Here is a 22,327-nt window from a genome sequence, read left to right as displayed (position 1 = left end):
GGACCTACGAGTTGTAGCGTAGAACAAAGTCCTTCTTCTTCTGCTACTGGGCCGTGCGTGCTTCAGTTTTCTTTGTAGGTTGGTTTAAATATCAATTGACTATTTTAACAATGCACATCACCCAGTTAATTCCGGTAATTATGCGCTGTGGAAATAGTACTGAAATGTTTCTGTTTGGTAGTTAAGATATAAATGACAGTAACATAACGTAAAATAATGAACTCAATTAAAAACGCGTGATACAAATAAGCCATTTTAAAAATATATCTAAAATGTAAATGTTGCATCACTTACATGTTGGCAGTTACAGCCGAGCCTGGGACCTCAGTGTACCCTATGAAATTACCGGCTTGCCACCTCAAGCATCTCATGACTTAGTAAATATACACTCCGTCTACGTGAACGGAGTACGAATGCGACACTCAGTTGTGCAACAGACAACTGTGTGACATAGAGCAAACAAATACAAGACGGGCGTGTGTACAACAGGCACCCTGAAGCCAGACTGATATGCAGGATTGGGTGTGTGTAAGAATGGGTGATAGAAAACTTGCGGCGTAGCTGTGTGGTAGGCAAGTGTCAGTAAGGCCTCCGGGAGACAGGTGTGACCTCTTCGGAGACCGTCGTCCCGTACAACTTCCCGAGTCCCGCTGCACAGGGACGGACGCTAACGAGTGACGCAGACTCAACTCTTGGAAGTTCAGGAAGAGGGGAGGAGACTAGATCTGCGTGAGAGGTCAACGCAGCATGACACGAACGTCCCGGACGTCTTTATGAGTGGCAGTTGTCCTGGCCTATGGACGTATCGAAAATCTCTGCGCACACTAATCATGGAAAGGGAAGTGGCTGCTGGGTGGGGCTTGCGTGCGTCAGGCTAGGTGAGGGCAGTTCCTGCTGGAGGTTTGCTCTGCTCCCACGGTGCTCTACCCGGACTTGCACCGCACTCAGGGCTTCTGGCAGCGCGGGAGCGGCGGCGGACATGACACAAGCCGGGTCCGAGCTGCTGCCCGACGGCTTCGAAGATGAGATAGATTCCGTAATCCCGCGTTCTCCCGTGCCCGCCCAAGGGTCTCCTGCTCTCAGGCTCTTCAGTGACTCTGGGAACGACAGGCTGGACTTCAAACTGGCGGCTGCCGTACTGTCCCCGGGAGGATGTGGGGGTTCTGGGAGTGACGAGGAAGAAGTGTCTGAGGTGAGCAACTCCTGATATAACCGGGCCAGAGGCGGTCTCTCTCTCGGGCCTGCCCCACGACACCGAGCACTGCCCTCTCCATTGGTTACCACCCACTCCTCACTCCAAGGGCAGCATTGACCAGTTTGCAGCATTGAGTACACAACCCTGACCATTTCAGCAATATTGAGTACAGGCCTGATCGTCCCCTACTGCCAACCTACACTGTGTTGTGGCCCTCACACCTGTCACTTGCTGCAGTTGTGACCCTTCCCCAAATCACTGATCACTCTCCACTGGGCCCGCTATCCCTAGGACCCCACACAGGGTTCAACAGAGTTATCCGCCTGGTTATGATTGCAGCCATAAACGATTTACTGCTCTATACCTTTTGCACGATATTGCTTACATCCACACGCCTAATTTAACCCAGGGTACAGACCTCGCCATTTGCACTACGTGTAACCACGATACCACGACATAACAGTGTTCCTGTCTACTAGTCCTTAATTACTCTTGTCATACCTGATACAACCAGAGGTACTTTGGCTGTTGATCTCGCATGCGACAGAACACTGCTCTCTGACAGTGCGTGGTGCTTTATCTCCTCTAACCTGGCACTTGACTGTCACCACATAGCAGTGACCGCAGCTGTGCACAGGTTTACCCCAGTCTCTATAACCTTATTGGCTACATGTCTAATCACCGCATATACTTCACCTGGCACCACTCTTTGACATACGGTATTGTACTTATTCCTGTTACATTATGCACGGCTGTGACCCCTTCCCCAGCACCCCAAACCGTTACAGGCATTGGTTTCTGACACAGGCGTGATCTTTGCCTACTGAATTCTTCCAGGACAGCAGCCTTCTTTCAATTGTTCATCATGTTCTTTTCTAAAGAAGTCCCTTTACCACAACCCTGCTTTAGAGTGCAAATTGCCAAAATGGAGGGGGGGTGGAAGTAAAGTGAAGATGCAGACATTTATTCCCCACACATAAAACAGACTGAAATGTTGTGCTCATCGTGCATTGTGGTGTGAGTTATTTAGGTCTGACTTGTGTGTCCTATAGCAGAAGAGGACTCACAAGACTGATTCTTGTGAATGCAATTTGGGTTTTGAAAATCTGCACATGAAGGCCTAGCCCCAAACAACCAGCGCATTGTAAATCAGTACCTTAGTGGTTTAAACGATACAGGAACTGCACAGACCTGAAAAATTAAGACTCACAGAAAGCTGTGTGTCGCACTGCAGTCTTCATTATTACAGTGAACTAGTGGCCAGCATCAGCTGTCTTTGCTAGCTACATTTAATCAATCAGCGAAGTTTGTTTATTTTTTTACTTAAGGGAGTTTGTGAAGTTCTACAGATGTGAAGTGTGCCCTTCAGTTGAGTTGTTGGTTTGGTAGAACACAGATGGAGATGTTAAGCATAATCTGAGTTTAAAACGACCTTTCCAAGAACAAAAAAAGGTGCTGGAGAGTAATGATGGTGTGTGTGTGTGTTTTTTTTATTTATTTTATTTTTTATATTTCTTTAGATGGCAAAGCCTCAGTTGACTGTCTTGGTGTAAAAACCTTCGACTTGAAGCTCATACATTTGTATTTACATGCCTTGGGCATATGGTAGGATGTTGGTTTAAGCATTTATTTTTATCAGTGTTAGAGAGACTAGCTTGAATAATGAAGACCAAGCACTGAATATGACTTGTGGCTTCGAGCAGGGAGTTGTGCTGCAAAATCCATCGACTAAGACAGGTGGCTGAGTTCCAAGTTTGCAGCACCTGTTCTGTGGTGCCTTGATGGTTTGTGGTATATGGAGACTTAAGTTGAAGATCCAGTCTTGTGGCCATGGCTTGACATGTGAGCAATACACAGCGTCTTAAATTTTGAGTTTTCTGTGATTGGCTTGCTACAGAGAGTTGTAAAGGCATATGTGGTGTTATGTGATTGCTGCATTGAAGTACGCAGAGGATCCCAGCCACATGGTTATGAACCCTTAACAGCTCACCAAGTATTTTCATAACTCCTGTAGAGGTGCAACAGTCTCCCTATCCTGACTCTGAGTCTGTTTCCCGTTTTAAAATTACGAGATATCTCCACCTGCAGTGTAAATGCAAATATAGCGGCAGTAAATTGTATGTCTAATCCCTTTAAATGTGTGGATGAATATATAATGGAGGAACCATCTCTTGATAGTACAGAGACTCCAGAATGTTTGGAGTTTTCCGCTTTATTTGATTCAAATCTGATAGTAAATTGCTCTACTTTAATTTCATGCCTCTCAGATATTGCTGAGTTAGTTTGACAGTTGTGATATTTCCTGCGTTTACCTTGAGCATAGTATAGGAATGGTAAAGACAAAAGCCTGGTTCTTCTCTAAAACTGTTTTAAATTTAAATTTAGACCATTATGAGCAGTTACAGCGCAGAGGTATAGACGTGGTACTAATATGGGGTAAGGAAGCTTCCCATAACCAGATACAGCCCCATATTATCCATCACACGAACAGTACCAATCTACATCAAAGCCCTGCTTATATTGCTCCTCCCAGGAAAAAAGTTACAATTTCCGTTGTTCGTGGTGAAAGAGTGGTAAAGATTTTGAAGGATGCCTCACCGTATTGCACAGGCACCAAAAAGGAAAATTGAAGTTGGCTGGTGGGAGCTTTAAATTGCACTCTAAACTGCACCCGGGGGAAGGGTATTTCATCACATCCCTGTTACTAACCAGAGTTTCTCCTTGGTCTCCTGACATGCGGCAGGCTTATGGAACACTACAGAGAAGTTAGACCTTATATGTTCTCTTCAAGTGGTTGCAATCTGCAATCAGGAGACCTGGAGAGTAGCAGACTTCACCTATTCTGGGTATCTGGTTTTAATTATAAAGGCGCAGCCATCTAAGAGAGAGCGAGCAAAAGGAGGAATTGCCATGTTATTGAATAATAAACGTAAATGGGAATATGTTAGCTCGTCCATCTCCTCAAACCTTTTTCAGATTGTGAGAGTGTATCTGATTTCAGAGAACGGTAGAAAAACCTCCCTGTTAATAGTTAATGCTTATATCCCCCAGATAAGGAATTTGATAGTGTTTTATTGTTTGTGCCTAATTAAATATTAGTAATCTGCTCTAATCCCCATGAAAGTGTAGATGAGTTACCAATAATGGGAGATTTAAATTGTAAAATCTCCAACTCATCCCTTTCCACTTTTGGGGACTTAAAGAGGGAAATTGCTTTAAATATTCTGCCGATTCTATTTCCCCCGAGAATAAGGACTGATATAAGGGGATATATCCTATTGAAAGGCTTGCAAGAATTATGCTGTATTAGTCTAAATAGACGTTTTAGTTCTGATCACCCGGCAGCCTTTACACATAAATCCCCGCATTTTCATATTGGACCTTGTGGCTATGGTTAGGAGAGCTTCTAGTTAAGCCCACAGTAAGGCAGCTGCCTTAAGAAATCTAGCTTTTTTAGAAATCTTAAATAGATTGAAACAAATCTATGTTTAAAAAAAATTATAATCTAACTTTACAATTGCTTGAGCTAAACCATGATTTGATTCAATCCTCCCTGCCCACTACTCTTAAATCTCTTTCAAAAGAAACGTCCTGATTGAAAAGTTTCTCCTCTGATTTTACAGTTCTGCAGTAATAAAAGGAGACTGACCAGGTTAACCAAATCAGTAATTCTTAAACAATCACAGCCCTGTCTCTTGAAATCTTCCCCATGGGATAAGGTGCTTGTACCTTTTGCTGAGATTAGATAGATTGCCCCTTAGAGATCTTACCTCCAAACGGGATGGATCTGATAATAACTGAGATCTATGTCAAATGGGTGTGCAGAATTGTAAACATGTTGTATTTATTTGTCCGGCTTTAGCCCCGGCCAGGAAAAAAAGGCTAAAACCTCTTTACCTGCATTTTAATATTTGCTCAGTAGGAGGAGATTTGGAAGCCCTCTTTGATCCTCCCAATGAACTTTTGTTTTAGGATTTTTAAATTCCTTCAGTCTTTTTTAAACCTCTACTGGGTGTCCTGTATGGGTGATAAATACGAAGTTTGAAAATGTACCTTGCAGGGAAGATTGGAGGACTTTGATAAGATCTCCTGGTGTTTTTCAATTTGCATTTAGCGTTAAAGGTTGTTCGTCCTGAATTTTTCTATTATTCCGTCTTGGAAGTCTATGTTTCACGATCTGCTTTATTGTAGAAAATGTTCTGGTATGTGAGGGTTCTCTACGAGAAGTCTCCGTATGGTTTCATGTCGTACTGTCTGAGGTACTCTATGGCTTTTTCCTCCTCAGAATATTTAATGCTTATACCCTAGAGGCTAATTGGAATAACTAGAATAATTTAATCAATTTTTAGTCCCACTACTATGATACTGTGTATGAGCAATGTACTTGTATAAAATTTGTGTTTTTTTTTTGTTTTGTTTTTTAATCTTCTGTGGAATTTTTATATGAATGTTCTTAGGTTGTTTTATGTCTTTTAGGAATTGGTTTAACATGTGGACCTCTCAGGAGTTCAAATTCATGAAATAAATAAAACAAACTTGAAACTATTTTCATGAGTCACAACAGGATACTGTTGCCACAGTTCAGATTAGAAGACACATCAGAAATGGCCAGGACATTTGGGGGGGAATACAAGCAATGTAGAGGACAACACGAAGCAACAGCAGATGATAATAACAAACATAATTCCAGAGGTAGCTGTTGTTTACATCAATCTCACATCCTTTGTCAGTACTATATGATCTGTAAGTCCATATGAGACTTCTAAAATATCTCGTAATATGTAATGAGTGCTGCACACAGTGCCCAGCACCCTGCTGCTTAATGAGTGTTACATATATCGTAGCCTGATTATGATTACATTATAATAATACCAGAGAACACTCAAACAGTAATGACAAAGATTAACACGTCCTTGAAGGAATAAACAGTCCAGAAACATGTTAATTTCCCACCAGGTTATGTTCTCTTAAGTTTCTGTACCATTGCTAATCTCTGCCATTATTGTTTGAGAGTGCTCCCGTGTTATCTTGTTAAATTTGCAGATGATGAAGGATGCTCTTGGTTTCTGTGTTTTCATTCAGAATGAAACTGAGATTTTGGATAAAAATAGCAAGCTTACTGCAAACCTTAGAACTAGCAAGTGTGTCATTCATCAACAAGCATGAGCTGATCTTTGGCCGTTTAAGCAGTCACTTCATGTATTTGCAACATGCTAAGCAAGTTAAATCAGAGTATGCAAGCACAAGTAAAACACACTGGGATTACTGCACACTTCTCTGGCCTTAATGGTAGTCTATCTCACTATGGTGAGGACCAGTGTAAGTGCATTCCTGACTTGTGGGGCCGGGTTCCCTTTCCCCACCCCATATTACCTATAGGTGTCTCTACCCTGGTGTGACTTGGGGTACTCCCACCTGTGTGGTGTACTTATTGTGCTTATATATTGCTGCTACCTCAGTATCCCTGAGCATACTTGAGGCTTTAACTCCCTTTTAAGCCCTCTTTAATGTCCACATGACACCTCTTGTGGAGACTGTCAGATCGCACATCATCATCTCCTACGCATAGGACACTCGTCCTCTCTCTCTCTCTGTTGACTCCGCGTCAATGAAGGCAAACATCCCGGAAATGCATGAAGAACGTCGCAGCCTGGTTGAAGGAAAACTGCTTGAAGCTCAACACTGACAAAACTGAAGTTCTGAACTTCGGCAAACACACATTACCCTCTGGAACGACGGCTGTTGGAACTCTGACCCATCCCCAGGCCGAAAAACCACACCCACAACCGTGGCATCATTCTCAAAAGCAAACTCTCGATTGAACGTCAGGTCGATGCCGTCTCCTCAGCATGCTTTCACACGCTCCGCAAAATTGTCAAGTGGCTCCCCTTCAGCATCAGGAAAACGGTGACGCGGGTCCTAATCACCAGCCGACTGGGCTATGGCAATGCACTCTATGCAGGCACCACTGCCAAGCTCATGCAAAGATTCCAGACGATCCAGAATGCAGCTGCCACACTTATCCTCAACCTGCCCAAGAGAACCCATATCACCCAGCACCTGAAAAACCTCCACTGGCTCCCGGTCCAGAAGAGATGCAATTTAATCTCCTGACCCACACCTACAAAGCCCACAACCTGCCTACAGTTCCACCGACCACCCAGGAACCTCCGCTTGGCACACCTCACCCAGATCCCAGGCATACACCACAGCTGCTTCAGAGGACGCTCCTTCCGTCATCTCGCCTGGAACACCCTCCACCTCTGCACCGCACCGTTGCTGACCAACTTCAGGAATGAGCTCAAGACCTTGATCTTCGACTAAAACCTGCAGCAAGCGCATGGATACCCTTGCGGGTGACAAGCTGCGCTCTACCAGTACGACCTGATTGATTAATGTTGCCATGAGGCTGGGATTGTAATCTACCAGCAACTTTGGAAGTGACTTTTCTGAAAAAGCTAATGCCCCCCCCCCCCGATTTGATTAACCCTAAGTGCTTTTGACTATTAATACAATTATTTGGTTGATATCAAACTAAGCAGGCAAGTGAGTGAAGCCTAGTTCTTTTCTTAAACAGCTGAAATGGGTAGACTGCTCTAGACATATACGTTTTTAAATACCATTCGAAAAGATTGAGTCAAGCTTTTGGGTGGTTGTACAAGTCCAAGTTAAGGAGCCATATTAAAAAAAAAACAAAAAAAACCCAGAAATAATATTTGCTTTTATGACGTCCAACAAAGGACCTATTGATCCACCCCCTTAAACCGTTGAAAACCTTTTTCGTTCTCCCGTAGTACTAGTAATGCTACATCTTCATTTCTTGGCACAACGTTTCCAATTTAAATTTTTATGTGTTGCAATACCCAAGTAAGTGTATTCCCGAACCCTTCTATTTTAATGCTACCTATCTTCCAGATAAACTTAGAACTCTTGTGACTTAAGGACATTACCTTTTGGTTTATTGCTATTAATGCAAAGGATGTTTTCCATATTGTATAACAGCATTCAGTCCAGTTTCCTGTGTAGGCTAGTCAGAGTAGTCTCCAAATTGACCAAATCTTCAGCATAGTCTAAGAAGGGGACTTTTTGTCCCCACTAACTTTGGAACATCATCTAATGTATGTTCTAATAATTCGTCAACATCTGATATTTGTACATTTTTTTAAAAGAAGTGGGGCTAGAATACACCCCTGCTTCAGAGAATTATATGTAGGGATTTTCCAAGGTAGGCCGTTTCTTTCAGACAACTTGACTCTAACCCAATACTGTGAAGAAGTTGTGTTATCAGCTGTCAAAGTCCAAGGGGGAATACTCCATTCCTGAAGCGTCTCAAAAAATTCAGTTAGAGTCACCCTATCAAAGACTGACAAAACATCTGTATAACCAGCAAAGTGTTTTTTCTGGGTACAGGCTTTCTATCCCATCATTGTTAAGGCAGTGATATTATTTGCCATGACACCTTTGGGGCTAAAGCCTGTCTGATGGAAAGTAATCTGTTTGATTGCGCTGCTGATGCTTGCAGCTGTGATAGATGTTCAGCAAATAGTTTCCTGTTTGCATCCAGTAAGGCTATAAGGTATTAACTACTAGGGGAATATTTTGGGCCTATTTTGTAGATAGGATGCTTAATTGATCATTTCCATGAAGGCGATAGCAGGCCCATCTGCATGACAGTATTAAACATGTGAGTCAAAATAACTTCCCATCTATCTGGGTGAGCTTCATTAGAGTAATGTGGAGCACATTTGGACCAGGTAGGCACAACGTTTTACAGGTTTTAATGCAGTTGCATGGCTTGTTTTAAGATGTGACCTGTCCTCCATGCCCATCTTAAACATCATGTCTGCCTCCACAGCCCCATATAGTGCCATCAGATGCTCTTTCCATTTGTAATTTGCTACATGATAATCACACCCAACTTTAAATGTTTTAGCGCCCTTACTGTCAATGGACCAAAAGTCTTGAGTGTCTTTTCATGAGTGTGGTGTAATGCAACTTGGTCCATTTATGTTCTTGTTCTTTTTAATATTACAAATTTCAGTTCTTAGCATAAATTTCATTTGTTTATGGTGGGTGGGTAACACAAGTTTCCTTCTGCCTTCAGGAGCTGTTTTAGTTCTTTTCTATGCCATTTCTTTTGTAATTTTATTTTGAGCTCCATTGGGCTTTTGCATTTCTTCTTTTCGGTGTTTAAGGCAGCTGTACCTCAGAAGTCAAAAAATGTGGAAAGAATAACGGTGAAGGAATCAATATCGCTTCTAAATCTTTTGGGTTGGGTTTTTAATATGACAAGTGGCTAATAATTAATGGTTGGACCCAGAGCTTGTCTTTTTAATTGATTTAAATGCATGGTTGTTCCAAACTATTCTTTTTAATTTCCTCACTGTGAGATCTTCCTCAACTAGCTCATTGCCTGCTTTAAATTCCATGGTGTCAATGCTTACGATAATATGTTGTGGGTTATGAGCACTCTCTGGTCTGGGTATCATTTTTAAAATCCTGTAAAATATCCAAGTTTGTAATGTGCTAAAACGGAGAATCAATGACTGATACTTTGCTTGTTGTTCTAAACATTGGTTTGGCAGGTTGATCATTTGTATGCCTACCATTTACATGATGAAGGCTCTGGTCCATAAGTGTGGAACTAACCAGTCTACCCAGACAGGTGAATCTTTTGACTTTAAAGATCAGAAACAGGACAGATAGGTATTAGTCTGTACTATTCCGCAGGGCAGCTTTTAGCCCTGTTGGAATACGTTATTGTTAAGGTCACCTGTCGGCGCAATTTTAGAATTTGGAATTAAACCTAGTGTCGGTTTGACTTCTTCCAGGATAGTTGCTAGTCTCTTCTTATTCCGGGTGAGAAAATTGTGCCCACTTCCTGTTTTAAATGTGCAGGCTAAAGTGATTTTATTTATGTTTTTCCATTTAAAAATTACTAACGTTACACGTCTGTATTTTTATTTAATGTGTATTGTGTCAGTACTATTAAGTTAAAATTGCAGAATCAATTACTAGTGTCTATTTGAGGTGCTTCATATTGTTACATAGGAGGCTGGATGGTGTATCCCGGAGAAAAACTGGTTCTTATTTCCCATTCATGACTTCCCAAGTCCACAGTTTTCCACTTTTTGGGTAAGGCACATTTTAACCCTAGATTTACTTATAGGTCTCCTTAAGACTAGGAAAAGATGATGGATTTCTTTCTGAATAAAACGGGCATTTCATGTGTACGCCATGATCAATGTATGGCCATTATACTTAAAAATTGTAAAACTTTCTTGCCATATTAAATGGTCGGATTACACTGTGCAAGCTGTGTTAACAGTAGAACAAAAAAATTAATTTATGTAATTCAAAGCCAATGTTGCAAGGTCTGTGCCGTATTCTGTTCTTATTTAGAGATTTTCCCCATCAGTTCAGTTGAACTTTCTAGGCTTCCTCTGTACATATCTTTACTTTAAAAGTCTCAACGTTTTTTTCAATGTTGATTGTCATATGACAATATGCCACTCTTTTTGGCAGAATTCCTTTAATTTCATTGTTGACCTTTGTTTATTTTCATAAACCTAAAGTTAATCTCCTCATTAGCCTTTGAGTTTCTTCGTACTAATTAAGGTCTTTGTGTATTTACATATCTTTTCTTTTGTTTCCCACTCAGTCTGGTTGTAGTGTCCTCTGTTTTTAGTTTTATGTGTCTGGATTGCTGCTCTTAAGTCCTCACCTAAGAAGTGCTCATGATGTGCTTGTAGGGTTAATTGTCTGAACCATACAAAATGTAGTTGACCTTTGGGCTTCCTTTTTAAACCCTAGATTTTGTTGTTGTTCTTGTTTCATTGCCACTGGCTCTTAATGAAGCCAGTAAGGCTACCACCCGAAGAGAGCATCAGCACCCTCGTAAAGAGCATTGTCTACACAGCAGACAGTGTGCTTTATGAGGGTGCAGGGTAGGGAGATCACTGCACTGCCCATGAAACAGGCGTGGGCAGTGCAGGGATCCCCCTGTGGCCCCCTACACCTGTTCTCCGCCAGCCTTTTCATAGTGGTGAAACTGCCATGAAAAGGCTGGCAGAGAACCAGGTTATAATCAGCAGGGTGACGCTCCCTTTAGCCCCGCCCTGGCAGATTCTGGCCGGCACCCCATCGGGATCTCCATGGGATGGTAGGTTGGCGGGGCTGGCTCCAACCTCGTAATGTGGCGGTTGGTACATCACAACCGCAGCGGTCTGACAGCCACTGTGAGTGTAGTGGTCTGAAGACTGCCACGCTCGTAAATTAAGCCCAAGGTGCTTAAAAAAAAAAAAAAAAAAAAAAAAAAATTCTTCAACGACCTGGATGTTGAAAGCTTGCTTTGTTTATATTTGGTACTTTAAAGAAAATTGGCGTCTGTGGGTTCTCAATTGACAAATACTGATATTCAAATTGCTGTATTGGAAAAATTATTTTAATTTGATCAGTTTGTGATGTAGGATAAGCTGTATTTCATGGCAGTATTTGTGTACTTGGTCATCAAATAGAGTGAATAATTGTATCTGTATTCATCTGTGTACTCTTTAAAACGCAATATTTTTAGATACTTTATACCTGGGGTCTCCATTGACAACTGGCAACAGATTTTGAAATAAACCATGACAGAAGTGTGGTAGAGTGAAAAGTTGATCAAAATGGATTGTTCTGTGTGAGTGCTTGGCTCAGATTCTCTCCCCTCCTCCCCTATGCTGGTATAGAATGGTTGCCCACCTCAAAGGTCCTTGGGATGAGCACTTGAATTAGTGTCCGATGATTAAGCAGTAGGTGTTCGGTGAAATGTTATCTAGCAGTGCCCAAGAATGAGAATGATAGATGTATACCATACCAGAGGATAAGATGGCTGGAGGAGTATTGAGATCCCCTCTGAAACCATACACTGTCTCCGAGAGGAAGTGTGATACCGTTCCCCTGTTACTTTGTAGAGATATGGAAAACGACCCAAAAGCATCTAGTGAGCGTTGGCTTAACCAAGGTAATCATGCTTACAATGAGCTGATAGGGACCTGGAGGTGAGGAAAATGTTTGCTGCTAATACAGCTTTGAATGTTGAGTTAGAGACAGCTGTACAAGGGAGAGTGACTGGTGCAATCAGAAGTTGTTGGGTACTGTGAGATGTCCAACAAGAGGCCCACAAGAGAGAAACATAATTTTTTTCCCCAATTACACTGGTGAAGAAGCATTGAGACTGAAGATGGCCTTGTTGCCTTGTGAGCCAGAAGACACAGAAATAATTAAGGTTGGGTGGTCCCCGTGGAGTTCAGCAATTGGACGGCAATCTGCACTTTGCATTCCTCACACTGATTTCTAGTGGCAGGAGCTCGTTCAGCACTGAAAAGTCCGCGCGAACGGCACTGAGAGCGCTGCTCCTGGAGTTGATTTTGGTGTCGCTCTAAATAGATTTTCTACTCGAGTGGCAGCTTTCTCACTGAGATCAGTTGTGACCATTTGTGGTGAGAAAATCTTGCCAAGTTCTGCCCCCCATGCCACCCCCATTCCAGAAATTGCACCAGTGGACACCAATTCTCACTCCCTAATTACTGTTGGTGGTCCACGTCTGAGGAAAAACTCTGCCACACTGCAGTTGACTGAATTTGGCCGGTCTGAGCCAAACCCCAGCTCGGCAAACGAAGATGCGAATTGGCAACCTCTGGCCGACTGGATTAAGAATTCATTCTTTTAAATTGAAGTTTATAATACTTCCCAATAGATGAAGCTTTCTGAAAAGTATGGCTGACTAAGCAACCTTCCATTTTATTTTGTATGGTAAGCAAACTGAAACCTGTAGATGAAACTCCAGCGTTTTCCCTGTGTTTAACTTTTGCCAGGGAATATCTGTAAAACAAGCCAGATTGGGAAATCGATACACAACAGAGGTAGTTGTGCTGTTAGGTGCTACCTACAATAATATCCTGTCCTGATGATGACACTTTGTTGATTGGTTTGTATATGATGGGTAGAAACGTCAACATTAATTAAATGTGGACTGACTGTATAAATGATTAGTGGCTTCTGGACACGTGAATTAAAAGGGTCATTTTAAGGACCACTTATTCTTTTAGCCACATTTTGTATATATTGTTAATAGCACTGGTGCACTTTAACTTCACCATAATCACTTTCACTACGCTGTCACCTCATGAGAAGCACCTAAATGTATTTAATTAATCTCCGAAAACGGGGCTGAATTTATCACCTACTCCTAGAAATAATTATTGCATTGGATTCCTTTCTGCAGAATGTAGGCAGTGAGGAAGACTTGCAACAAACATTCCTTTCACAGATAGGATATGTTTAGTAGGTGGAACGTGTGTTCTTTGACCTATAAATACGTTTTGTATGGTATTTTATTAACTTTTCTACAATTTGCACATATTGGTAGAACTTGTAATACATTTGTTAACTTATTTCTTCAATATGGCTGGTCAGTAGCTTAAAAAGATAAAATGTGGCCTTCCAGATTGGTAGTAGCTGCTATTGTGATTCTATTCATTTATTTCACTAACATTGTTTTGAATGACCAGCAATAATTGTGTGGCACATTACAACCCACCAGTGAATTCTTGTTATGAATTCCCTACCCTTTGCTATTTTTCTTTTGGATTATATATGTCATAGCATTAGGTACTAGAGGCCATGTGTGTTTTTAGGGTTGAGTGCACAAGCCCTCCGTCCCAGTTGTAAACTCTCTTTGGGCTTTTAACCACGCCCATGTCACGCCTGTCATTTTCATTGGATTGTGGGCTTGCCGTTTAAAATCCGCTTGATTTCATTCGTGAAAGGCATGCATAAGTCATACCTTTTCCAGTGTTTAGCCCTCCTCATGCGCATCGGGCAACTACTGAAAATATATGAGGCTCCATGTTTTCAGCATGGATTCCAGACTACTTGATGTTTTTTTTTTTTTTCCACCTAGCGCGATCAGGCTGGGTTTTACAATGTGCACCCTTTTTTTTTTTTCTTTCAATTTGCGTGTCAAGAAAAGTCCGGCGAACAAATGTGAGACCCGTTGCATTGCAAATGCTTGTTATTCTTGCAATCCCTCCAGGTTTTTTAACATTTTTATCTTACACCCTACACATGTCTGTTACTCCCCTGTGAATTGGTAGACTGTGACCCAGAAGTGGGAGGCTCATAGTTTCACATAGGTCATCAGCTCCTGTACACCATCAGTATTACCTAACTGTCTCTTTCCAAACTATCCACTTACTCAGAGCCCTATCTGCAGCTCTCTGCCAGGTGGGGCGGAGTGGATTGGATTGGGGTGGGGCAGAGTGGATTGGATTGGGGCGGGGCGGAGTGGAGTGGATTGGGGCGGGGCGGAGTGGATTGGATTGGGGCGGGGCGGAGTGGATTGGATTGGGGCGGGGCGGAGTGGATTGGATTGGGGCGGAGCGGAGTGGATTGGATTGGGGCGGGGCGGATTGGATTGGGGCGGGGCGGATTGGATTGGAGCGGATTGGATTGGGGCGGAGCGGATTGGATTGGGGCGGATTGGATTGGGGCGGAGCGGATTGGATTGGGGCGGAGCGGATTGGATTGGGGCGGGGCGGAGCGGATTGGATTGGGGCGGGGCGGAGCGGATTGGAGCGGGGCGGGGCGGATTGGGGCGGGGCGGATTGGAGCGTGGCGGGGCGGATTGGAGCGTGGCGGGGCGATTGGAGCGTGGCGGGGCGGATTGGAGCGTGGCGGGGCGGATTGGAGCATAGCGTGGTGGATTGGATTGGAGCGTGGCGGGGTGGATTGGAGCGTGGCGGGGTGGATTGGAGCGTGGCGGGGTGGATTGGAGCGTGGCGGGGTGGATTGGAGCATAGCGGGGTGGATTGGAGCATAGCGTGGCGGGGTGGATTGGAGCATAGCGTGGCGGGGTGGATTGGAGCATAGCGTGGCGGATTGGAGCGTGGCGGGGTGGAGTGGATTGGAGCATGGCGTGGCGGATTGGAGCGGAGCAGATTGGAGCGGAGCCTGGCGGGGTGGATTGGATTGGATTGGAGTGGATTGAAGCGGAGCCTGGCGGGGCGGATTGGAGTGGAGCGTGGTGGGGCGGATTGGGGCGGAGTGGATTGGAGCGGAGCGTGGCGGGGCGGATTGGAGCGGGGCGGAGTGGATTGGAGCGTGGCGGGGCGGATTGGAGCGGGGCAGATTGGAGCGGGGTGGAGCGGATTGGGGTGGAGCCTGGCGGGATGGATTGGAGCGGAGCGTGGTGGGGCGGATCGGGGCGGGGCGGATTGGATTGGAGTGGAGTGGAGTGGAGTGTGGCGGATTGGATTGGAGTGGAGTGGAGTGAAGTGGATTGGAGCGTGGCGGATTGGAGTGGAGTGGATTGGAGCGTGGCGGAGTGGAGCGTGGCGGAGTGGAGCGTGGCGTGGTGGATTGGATTGGAGTGGAGCCTATTGGATTGGAGTGGAGCCTGGCGGATTGGATTGGATTGGAGTGGAGCCTGGCGGATTGGATTGGAGTGGAGCCTGGCGGATTGGATTGGAGTGGAGCCTGGCGGATTGGATTGGAGTGGAGCCTGGCGGATTGGATTGGATTGGAGTGGAGTGGAGCCTGGCGGATTGGATTGGATTGGATTGGAGTGGAGTGGAGTGGAGCCTGGCGGATTGGATTGGATTGGATTGGAGTGGAGTGGAGCCTGGCGGATTGGATTGGAGTGGAGTGGAGCCTGGCGGATTGGATTGGAGTGGAGTGGAGCCTGGCGGATTGGATTGGAGTGGAGTGGAGCCTGGCGGATTGGATTGGATTGGAGTGGAGTGGAGCCTGGCGGATTGGATTGGATTGGAGTGGAGTGGAGCCTGGCGGATTGGATTGGAGTGGAGTGGAGCCTGGCGGATTGGATTGGATTGGAGTGGAGTGGAGCCTGGCGGATTGGATTGGATTGGATTGGAGTGGAGTGGAGCCTGGCGGATTGGATTGGATTGGATTGGATTGGAGTGGAGTGGAGCCTGGCGGATTGGATTGAAGTGGAGTGGAGCCTGGCGGATTGGATTGAAGTGGAGTGGAGCCTGGCGGATTGGATTGGAGTGGAGTGGAGCCTGGCGGATTGGATTGGATTGGAGTGGAGTGGAGTGGAGTGGAGCCTGGCGGATTGGATTGGATTGGATTGGATTGGAGTGGAGTGGAGCCTGGCGGATTGGATTGGAGTGGAGCCTGGCGGATTGGATTGGAGTGGAGCCTGGCGGATTGGATTGGATTGGAGTGGAGTGGAGCCTGGCGGATTGGATTGGATTGGATTGGAGTGGAGTGGAGTGGAGCCTGGCGGATTGGATTGGATTGGAGTGGAGTGGAGCCTGGCGGATTGGATTGGAGTGGAGCCTGGCGGATTGGATTGGAGTGGAGCCTGGCGGATTGGATTGGATTGGAGTGGAGTGGAGCCTGGCGGATTGGATTGGATTGGAGTGGAGTGGAGTGGAGCCTGGCGGATTGGATTGGATTGGATTGGAGTGGAGTGGAGCCTGGCGGATTGGATTGGAGTGGAGTGGAGCCTGGCGGATTGGATTGGAGTGGAGTGGAGCCTGGCGGATTGGATTGGAGTGGAGTGGAGCCTGGCGGATTGGATTGGATTGGAGTGGAGTGGAGCCTGGCGGATTGGATTGGATTGGATTGGAGTGGAGTGGAGCCTGGCGGATTGGATTGGATTGGATTGGAGTGGAGTGGAGCCTGGCGGATTGGATTGGAGTGGAGTGGAGCCTGGCGGATTGGATTGGATTGGAGTGGAGTGGAGCCTGGCGGATTGGATTGGATTGGATTGGAGTGGAGTGGAGCCTGGCGGATTGGATTGGATTGGATTGGATTGGAGTGGAGTGGAGCCTGGCGGATTGGATTGGATTGGATTGGATTGGAGTGGAGTGGAGCCTGGCGGATTGGATTGGATTGGATTGGAGTGGAGTGGAGCCTGGCGGATTGGATTGGATTGGATTGGAGTGGAGTGGAGCCTGGCGGATTGGATTGGATTGGATTGGAGTGGAGTGGAGCCTGGCGGATTGGATTGGATTGGATTGGAGTGGAGTGGAGTGGAGTGGAGCCTGGCGGATTGGATTGGATTGGATTGGAGTGGAGTGGAGCCTGGCGGATTGGATTGGATTGGATTGGATTGGATTGGATTGGAGTGGAGCCTGGCGGATTGGATTGGATTGGAGTGGAGTGGAGCCTGGCGGATTGGATTGGAGTGGAGTGGAGCCTGGCGGATTGGATTGGATTGGATTGGAGTGGAGTGGAGCCTGGCGGATTGGATTGGATTGGAGTGGAGTGGAGCCTGGCGGATTGGAGTGGAGTGGAGTGGAGCCTGGCGGATTGGAGTGGAGTGGAGTGGAGCCTGGCGGATTGGAGTGGAGTGGAGTGGAGCCTGGCGGATTGGATTGGAGTGGAGTGGAGCCTGGCGGATTGGATTGGAGTGGAGTGGAGCCTGGCGGATTGGATTGGAGTGGAGTGGAGCCTGGCGGATTGGATTGGAGTGGAGTGGAGCCTGGCGGATTGGATTGGATTGGAGTGGAGTGGAGTGGAGCCTGGCGGATTGGAGTGGATTGGAGTGGAGTGGAGTGGAGTGGAGCCTGGCGGATTGGATTGGATTGGAGTGGAGTGGAGTGGAGTGGAGCCTGGCGGATTGGATTGGATTGGATTGGAGTGGAGTGGAGTGGAGCCTGGCGGATTGGATTGGATTGGATTGGATTGGATTGGAGTGGAGTGGAGTGGAGCCTGGCGGATTGGATTGGAGTGGAGTGGAGTGGAGCCTGGCGGATTGGATTGGATTGGAGTGGAGTGGAGCCTGGTGGATTGGATTGGATTGGAGTGGAGTTGAGCCTGGCGGATTGGATTGGAGTGGAGTGGAGTGGAGTGGAGTGGAGCCTGGCGGATTGGATTGGATTGGAGTGGAGTGGAGTGGAGCCTGGCGGATTGGATTGGAGTGGAGTGGAGTGGAGCCTGGCGGATTGGATTGGATTGGATTGGAGTGGAGTGGAGTGGAGTGGAGCCTGGCGGATTGGATTGGAGTGGAGTGGAGCCTGGCGGATTGGATTGGAGTGGAGTGGAGCCTGGCGGATTGGATTGGAGTGGAGTGGAGCCTGGCGGATTGGATTGGAGTGGAGTGGAGCCTGGCGGATTGGATTGGAGTGGAGTGGAGCCTGGCGGATTGGATTGGAGTGGAGTGGAGCCTGGCGGATTGGATTGGAGTGGAGTGGAGCCTGGCGGATTGGATTGGAGTGGAGTGGAGCCTGGCGGATTGGATTGGAGTGGAGTGGAGCCTGGCGGATTGGATTGGATTGGAGTGGAGTGGAGCCTGGCGGATTGGATTGGAGTGGAGTGGAGCCTGGCGGATTGGATTGGAGTGGAGTGGAGCCTGGCGGATTGGATTGGAGTGGAGTGGAGCCTGGCGGATTGGATTGGAGTGGAGTGGAGCCTGGCGGATTGGATTGGAGTGGAGTGGAGCCTGGCGGATTGGATTGGATTGGAGTGGAGCCTGGCGGATTGGATTGGATTGGAGTGGAGTGGAGCCTGGCGGATTGGATTGGATTGGAGTGGAGTGGAGCCTGGCGGATTGGATTGGATTGGAGTGGAGTGGAGCTTGGCGGATTGGATTGGAGTGGAGTGGAGCCTGGCGGATTGGATTGGAGTGGAGTGGAGCCTGGCGGATTGGATTGGAGTGGAGTGGAGCCTGGCGGATTGGATTGGAGTGGAGTGGAGCCTGGCGGATTGGATTGGAGTGGAGTGGAGCCTGGCGGATTGGATTGGAGTGGAGTGGAGCCTGGCGGATTGGATTGGATTGGAGTGGAGTGGAGTGGAGCCTGGCGGATTGGATTGGAGTGGAGTGGAGCCTGGCGGATTGGATTGGAGTGGAGTGGAGCCTGGCGGATTGGATTGGAGTGGAGTGGAGCCTGGCGGATTGGATTGGAGTGGAGTGGAGCCAGGCGGATTGGATTGGAGTGGAGTGGAGCCTGGCGGATTGGATTGGAGTGGAGTGAAGCCTGGCGGATTGGATTGGAGTGGAGCCTGGCGGATTGGATTGGAGTGGAGCCTGGCGGATTGGATTGGAGTGGAGCCTGGCGGATTGGATTGGAGTGGAGCCTGGCGGATTGGATTGGAGTGGAGCCTGGCGGATTGGATTGGAGTGGAGCCTGGCGGATTGGATTGGAGTGGAGCCTGGCGGATTGGATTGGAGTGGAGCCTGGCGGATTGGATTGGAGTGGAGCCTGGCGGATTGGATTGGAGTGGAGCCTGGCGGATTGGATTGGAGTGGAGCCTGGCGGATTGGATTGGAGTGGAGCCTGGCGGATTGGATTGGAGTGGAGCCTGGCGGATTGGATTGGAGTGGAGCCTGGCGGATTGGATTGGAGTGGAGCCTGGCGGATTGGATTGGAGTGGAGCCTGGCGGATTGGATTGGAGTGGAGCCTGGCGGATTGGATTGGAGTGGAGCCTGGCGGATTGGATTGGATTGGAGTGGAGTGGAGCCTGGCGGATTGGATTGGATTGGAGTGGAGTGGAGCCTGGCGGATTGGATTGGATTGGAGTGGAGTGGAGTGGAGCCTGGCGGATTGGATTGGATTGGATTGGAGTGGAGTGGAGTGGAGTGGAGCCTGGCGGATTGGATTGGATTGGAGTGGAGCCTGGCGGATTGGATTGGATTGGAGTGGAGTGGAGCCTGGCGGATTGGATTGGATTGGAGTGGAGTGGAGCCTGGCGGATTGGATTGGATTGGATTGGAGTGGAGTGGAGCCTGGCGGATTGGATTGGAGTGGAGTGGAGTGGAGTGGAGTGGAGCCTGGCGGATTGGATTGGAGTGGAGTGGAGTGGAGTGGAGTGGAGCCTGGCGGATTGGATTGGATTGGAGTGGAGTGGAGCCTGGCGGATTGGATTGGATTGGAGTGGAGTGGAGTGGAGCCTGGCGGATTGGATTGGATTGGAGTGGAGTGGAGTGGAGCCTGGCGGATTGGATTGGATTGGATTGGAGTGGAGTGGAGTGGAGCCTGGCGGATTGGATTGGATTGGATTGGAGTGGAGTGGAGCCTGGCGGATTGGATTGGATTGGATTGGAGTGGAGTGGAGCCTGGCGGATTGGATTGGATTGGATTGGAGTGGAGTGGAGCCTGGCGGATTGGATTGGATTGGAGTGGATTGGAGTGGAGCCTGGCGGATTGGATTGGATTGGAGTGGAGCCTGGCGGATTGGATTGGAGTGGAGTGGAGCCTGGCGGATTGGATTGGAGTGGAGTGGAGCCTGGCGGATTGGATTGGATTGGAGTGGAGTGGAGCCTGGCGGATTGGATTGGATTGGAGTGGAGTGGAGCCTGGCGGATTAGATTGGATTGGAGTGGAGTGGAGCCTGGCGGATTAGATTGGAGTGGAGTGGAGCCTGGCGGATTGGATTGGATTGGAGTGGAGTGGAGCCTGGCGGATTGGATTGGATTGGAGTGGAGTGGAGCCTGGCGGATTGGATTGGATTGGATTGGAGTGGAGTGGAGCCTGGCGGATTGGATTGGATTGGAGTGGAGTGGAGCCTGGCGGATTGGATTGGAGTGGAGTGGAGTGGAGCCTGGCGGATTGGATTGGAGTGGAGTGAAGTGGAGCCTGGCGGATTGGATTGAAGTGGAGTGGAGCCTGGCGGATTGGATTGGAGTGGAGTGGAGCCTGGCGGATTGGATTGGATTGGAGTGGAGTGGAGTGGAGTGGAGCCTGGCGGATTGGATTGGAGTGGAGTGGAGCCTGGCGGATTGGATTGGATTGGAGTGGAGTGGAGCCTGGCGGATTGGATTGGAGTGGAGTGGAGCCTGGCGGATTGGATTGGAGTGGAGTGGAGCCTGGCGGATTGGATTGGATTGGAGTGGAGTGGAGTGGAGCCTGGCGGATTGGATTGGATTGGAGTGGAGTGGAGTGGAGCCTGGCGGATTGGATTGGAGTGGAGTGGAGCCTGGCGGATTGGATTGGATTGGAGTGGAGTGGAGTGGAGTGGAGCCTGGCGGATTGGATTGGAGTGGAGTGGAGTGGAGCCTGGCGGATTGGAGTGGAGTGGAGCCTGGCGGATTGGATTGGAGTGGAGTGGAGCCTGGCGGATTGGATTGGAGTGGAGTGGAGTGGAGCCTGGCGGATTGGATTGGATTGGAGTGGAGTGGAGCCTGGCGGATTGGATTGGAGTGGAGTGGAGCCTGGCGGATTGGATTGGAGTGGAGTGGAGCCTGGCGGATTGGATTGGAGTGGAGTGGAGCCTGGCGGATTGGATTGGAGTGGAGTGGAGCCTGGCGGATTGGATTGGAGTGGAGTGGAGCCTGGCGGATTGGATTGGAGTGGAGTGGAGCCTGGCGGATTGGATTGGAGTGGAGCCTGGCGGATTGGATTGGAGTGGAGTGGAGCCTGGCGGATTGGATTGGAGTGGAGTGGAGCCTGGCGGATTGGATTGGAGTGGAGTGGAGCCTGGCGGATTGGATTGGAGTGGAGTGGAGCCTGGCGGATTGGAGTGGAGTGGAGTGGAGCCTGGCGGATTGGAGTGGAGTGGAGTGGAGTGGAGCCTGGCGGATTGGAGTGGAGTGGAGTGGAGTGGAGCCTAGTGGAGTGGAGTGGAGTGGAGCCTGGCGGATTGGAGTGGAGTGGAGTGGAGCCTGGCGGATTGGATTGGAGTGGAGTGGAGCCTGGCGGATTGGATTGGAGTGGAGTGGAGCCTGGCGGATTGGATTGGAGTGGAGTGGAGCCTGGCGGATTGGATTGGAGTGGAGTGGAGCCTGGCGGATTGGATTGGAGTGGAGTGGAGCCTGGCGGATTGGATTGGAGTGGAGTGGAGCCTGGCGGATTGGATTGGAGTGGAGTGGAGCCTGGCGGATTGGATTGGAGTGGAGTGGAGCCTGGCGGATTGGATTGGATTGGAGTGGAGTGGAGCCTGGCGGATTGGATTGGAGTGGAGTGGAGCCTGGCGGATTGGATTGGAGTGGAGTGGAGCCTGGCGGATTGGATTGGATTGGATTGGAGTGGAGTGGAGCCTGGCGGATTGGATTGGATTGGATTGGAGTGGAGCCTGGCGGATTGGATTGGAGTGGAGTGGAGCCTGGCGGATTGGAGTGGAGTGGAGCCTGGCGGATCGGATTGGAGTGGAGTGGAGCCTGGCGGATCGGATTGGAGTGGAGT

At 48.1% G+C, this 22,327-nt stretch overlaps 1 protein-coding gene across 3 annotated transcripts in view; it reads left to right on the top strand.

Annotated features, from left to right (window-relative positions):
* The first annotated feature begins 747 nt into the window (after positions 1-747).
* The window catches only part of ANKHD1 (ankyrin repeat and KH domain containing 1), an 896,896-nt gene continuing 875,316 nt past the window's right edge, over positions 748-22,327 (top strand). Inside the window, exon 1 of one of the 3 annotated variants that reach the window (XM_069199296.1) lies at positions 748-1,192. In XM_069199296.1, the coding sequence (XP_069055397.1) occupies positions 797-1,192 (396 nt within the window). In that variant the 5' untranslated portion in view covers positions 748-796. The remainder of the gene's footprint in view (positions 1,193-22,327) is intronic. The other 2 variants (XM_069199295.1, XM_069199294.1) reach the window with 2 other exon arrangements.

The sequence above is a fragment of the Pleurodeles waltl genome, chromosome 7, assembly GCF_031143425.1.
Source record: "Pleurodeles waltl isolate 20211129_DDA chromosome 7, aPleWal1.hap1.20221129, whole genome shotgun sequence".
NCBI classification, from domain to species: Eukaryota; Metazoa; Chordata; class Amphibia; order Caudata; family Salamandridae; genus Pleurodeles; species Pleurodeles waltl.
Note: the sequence above shows the minus strand (reverse complement) of the source record. Positions and strands in the feature narration are given on the sequence as shown.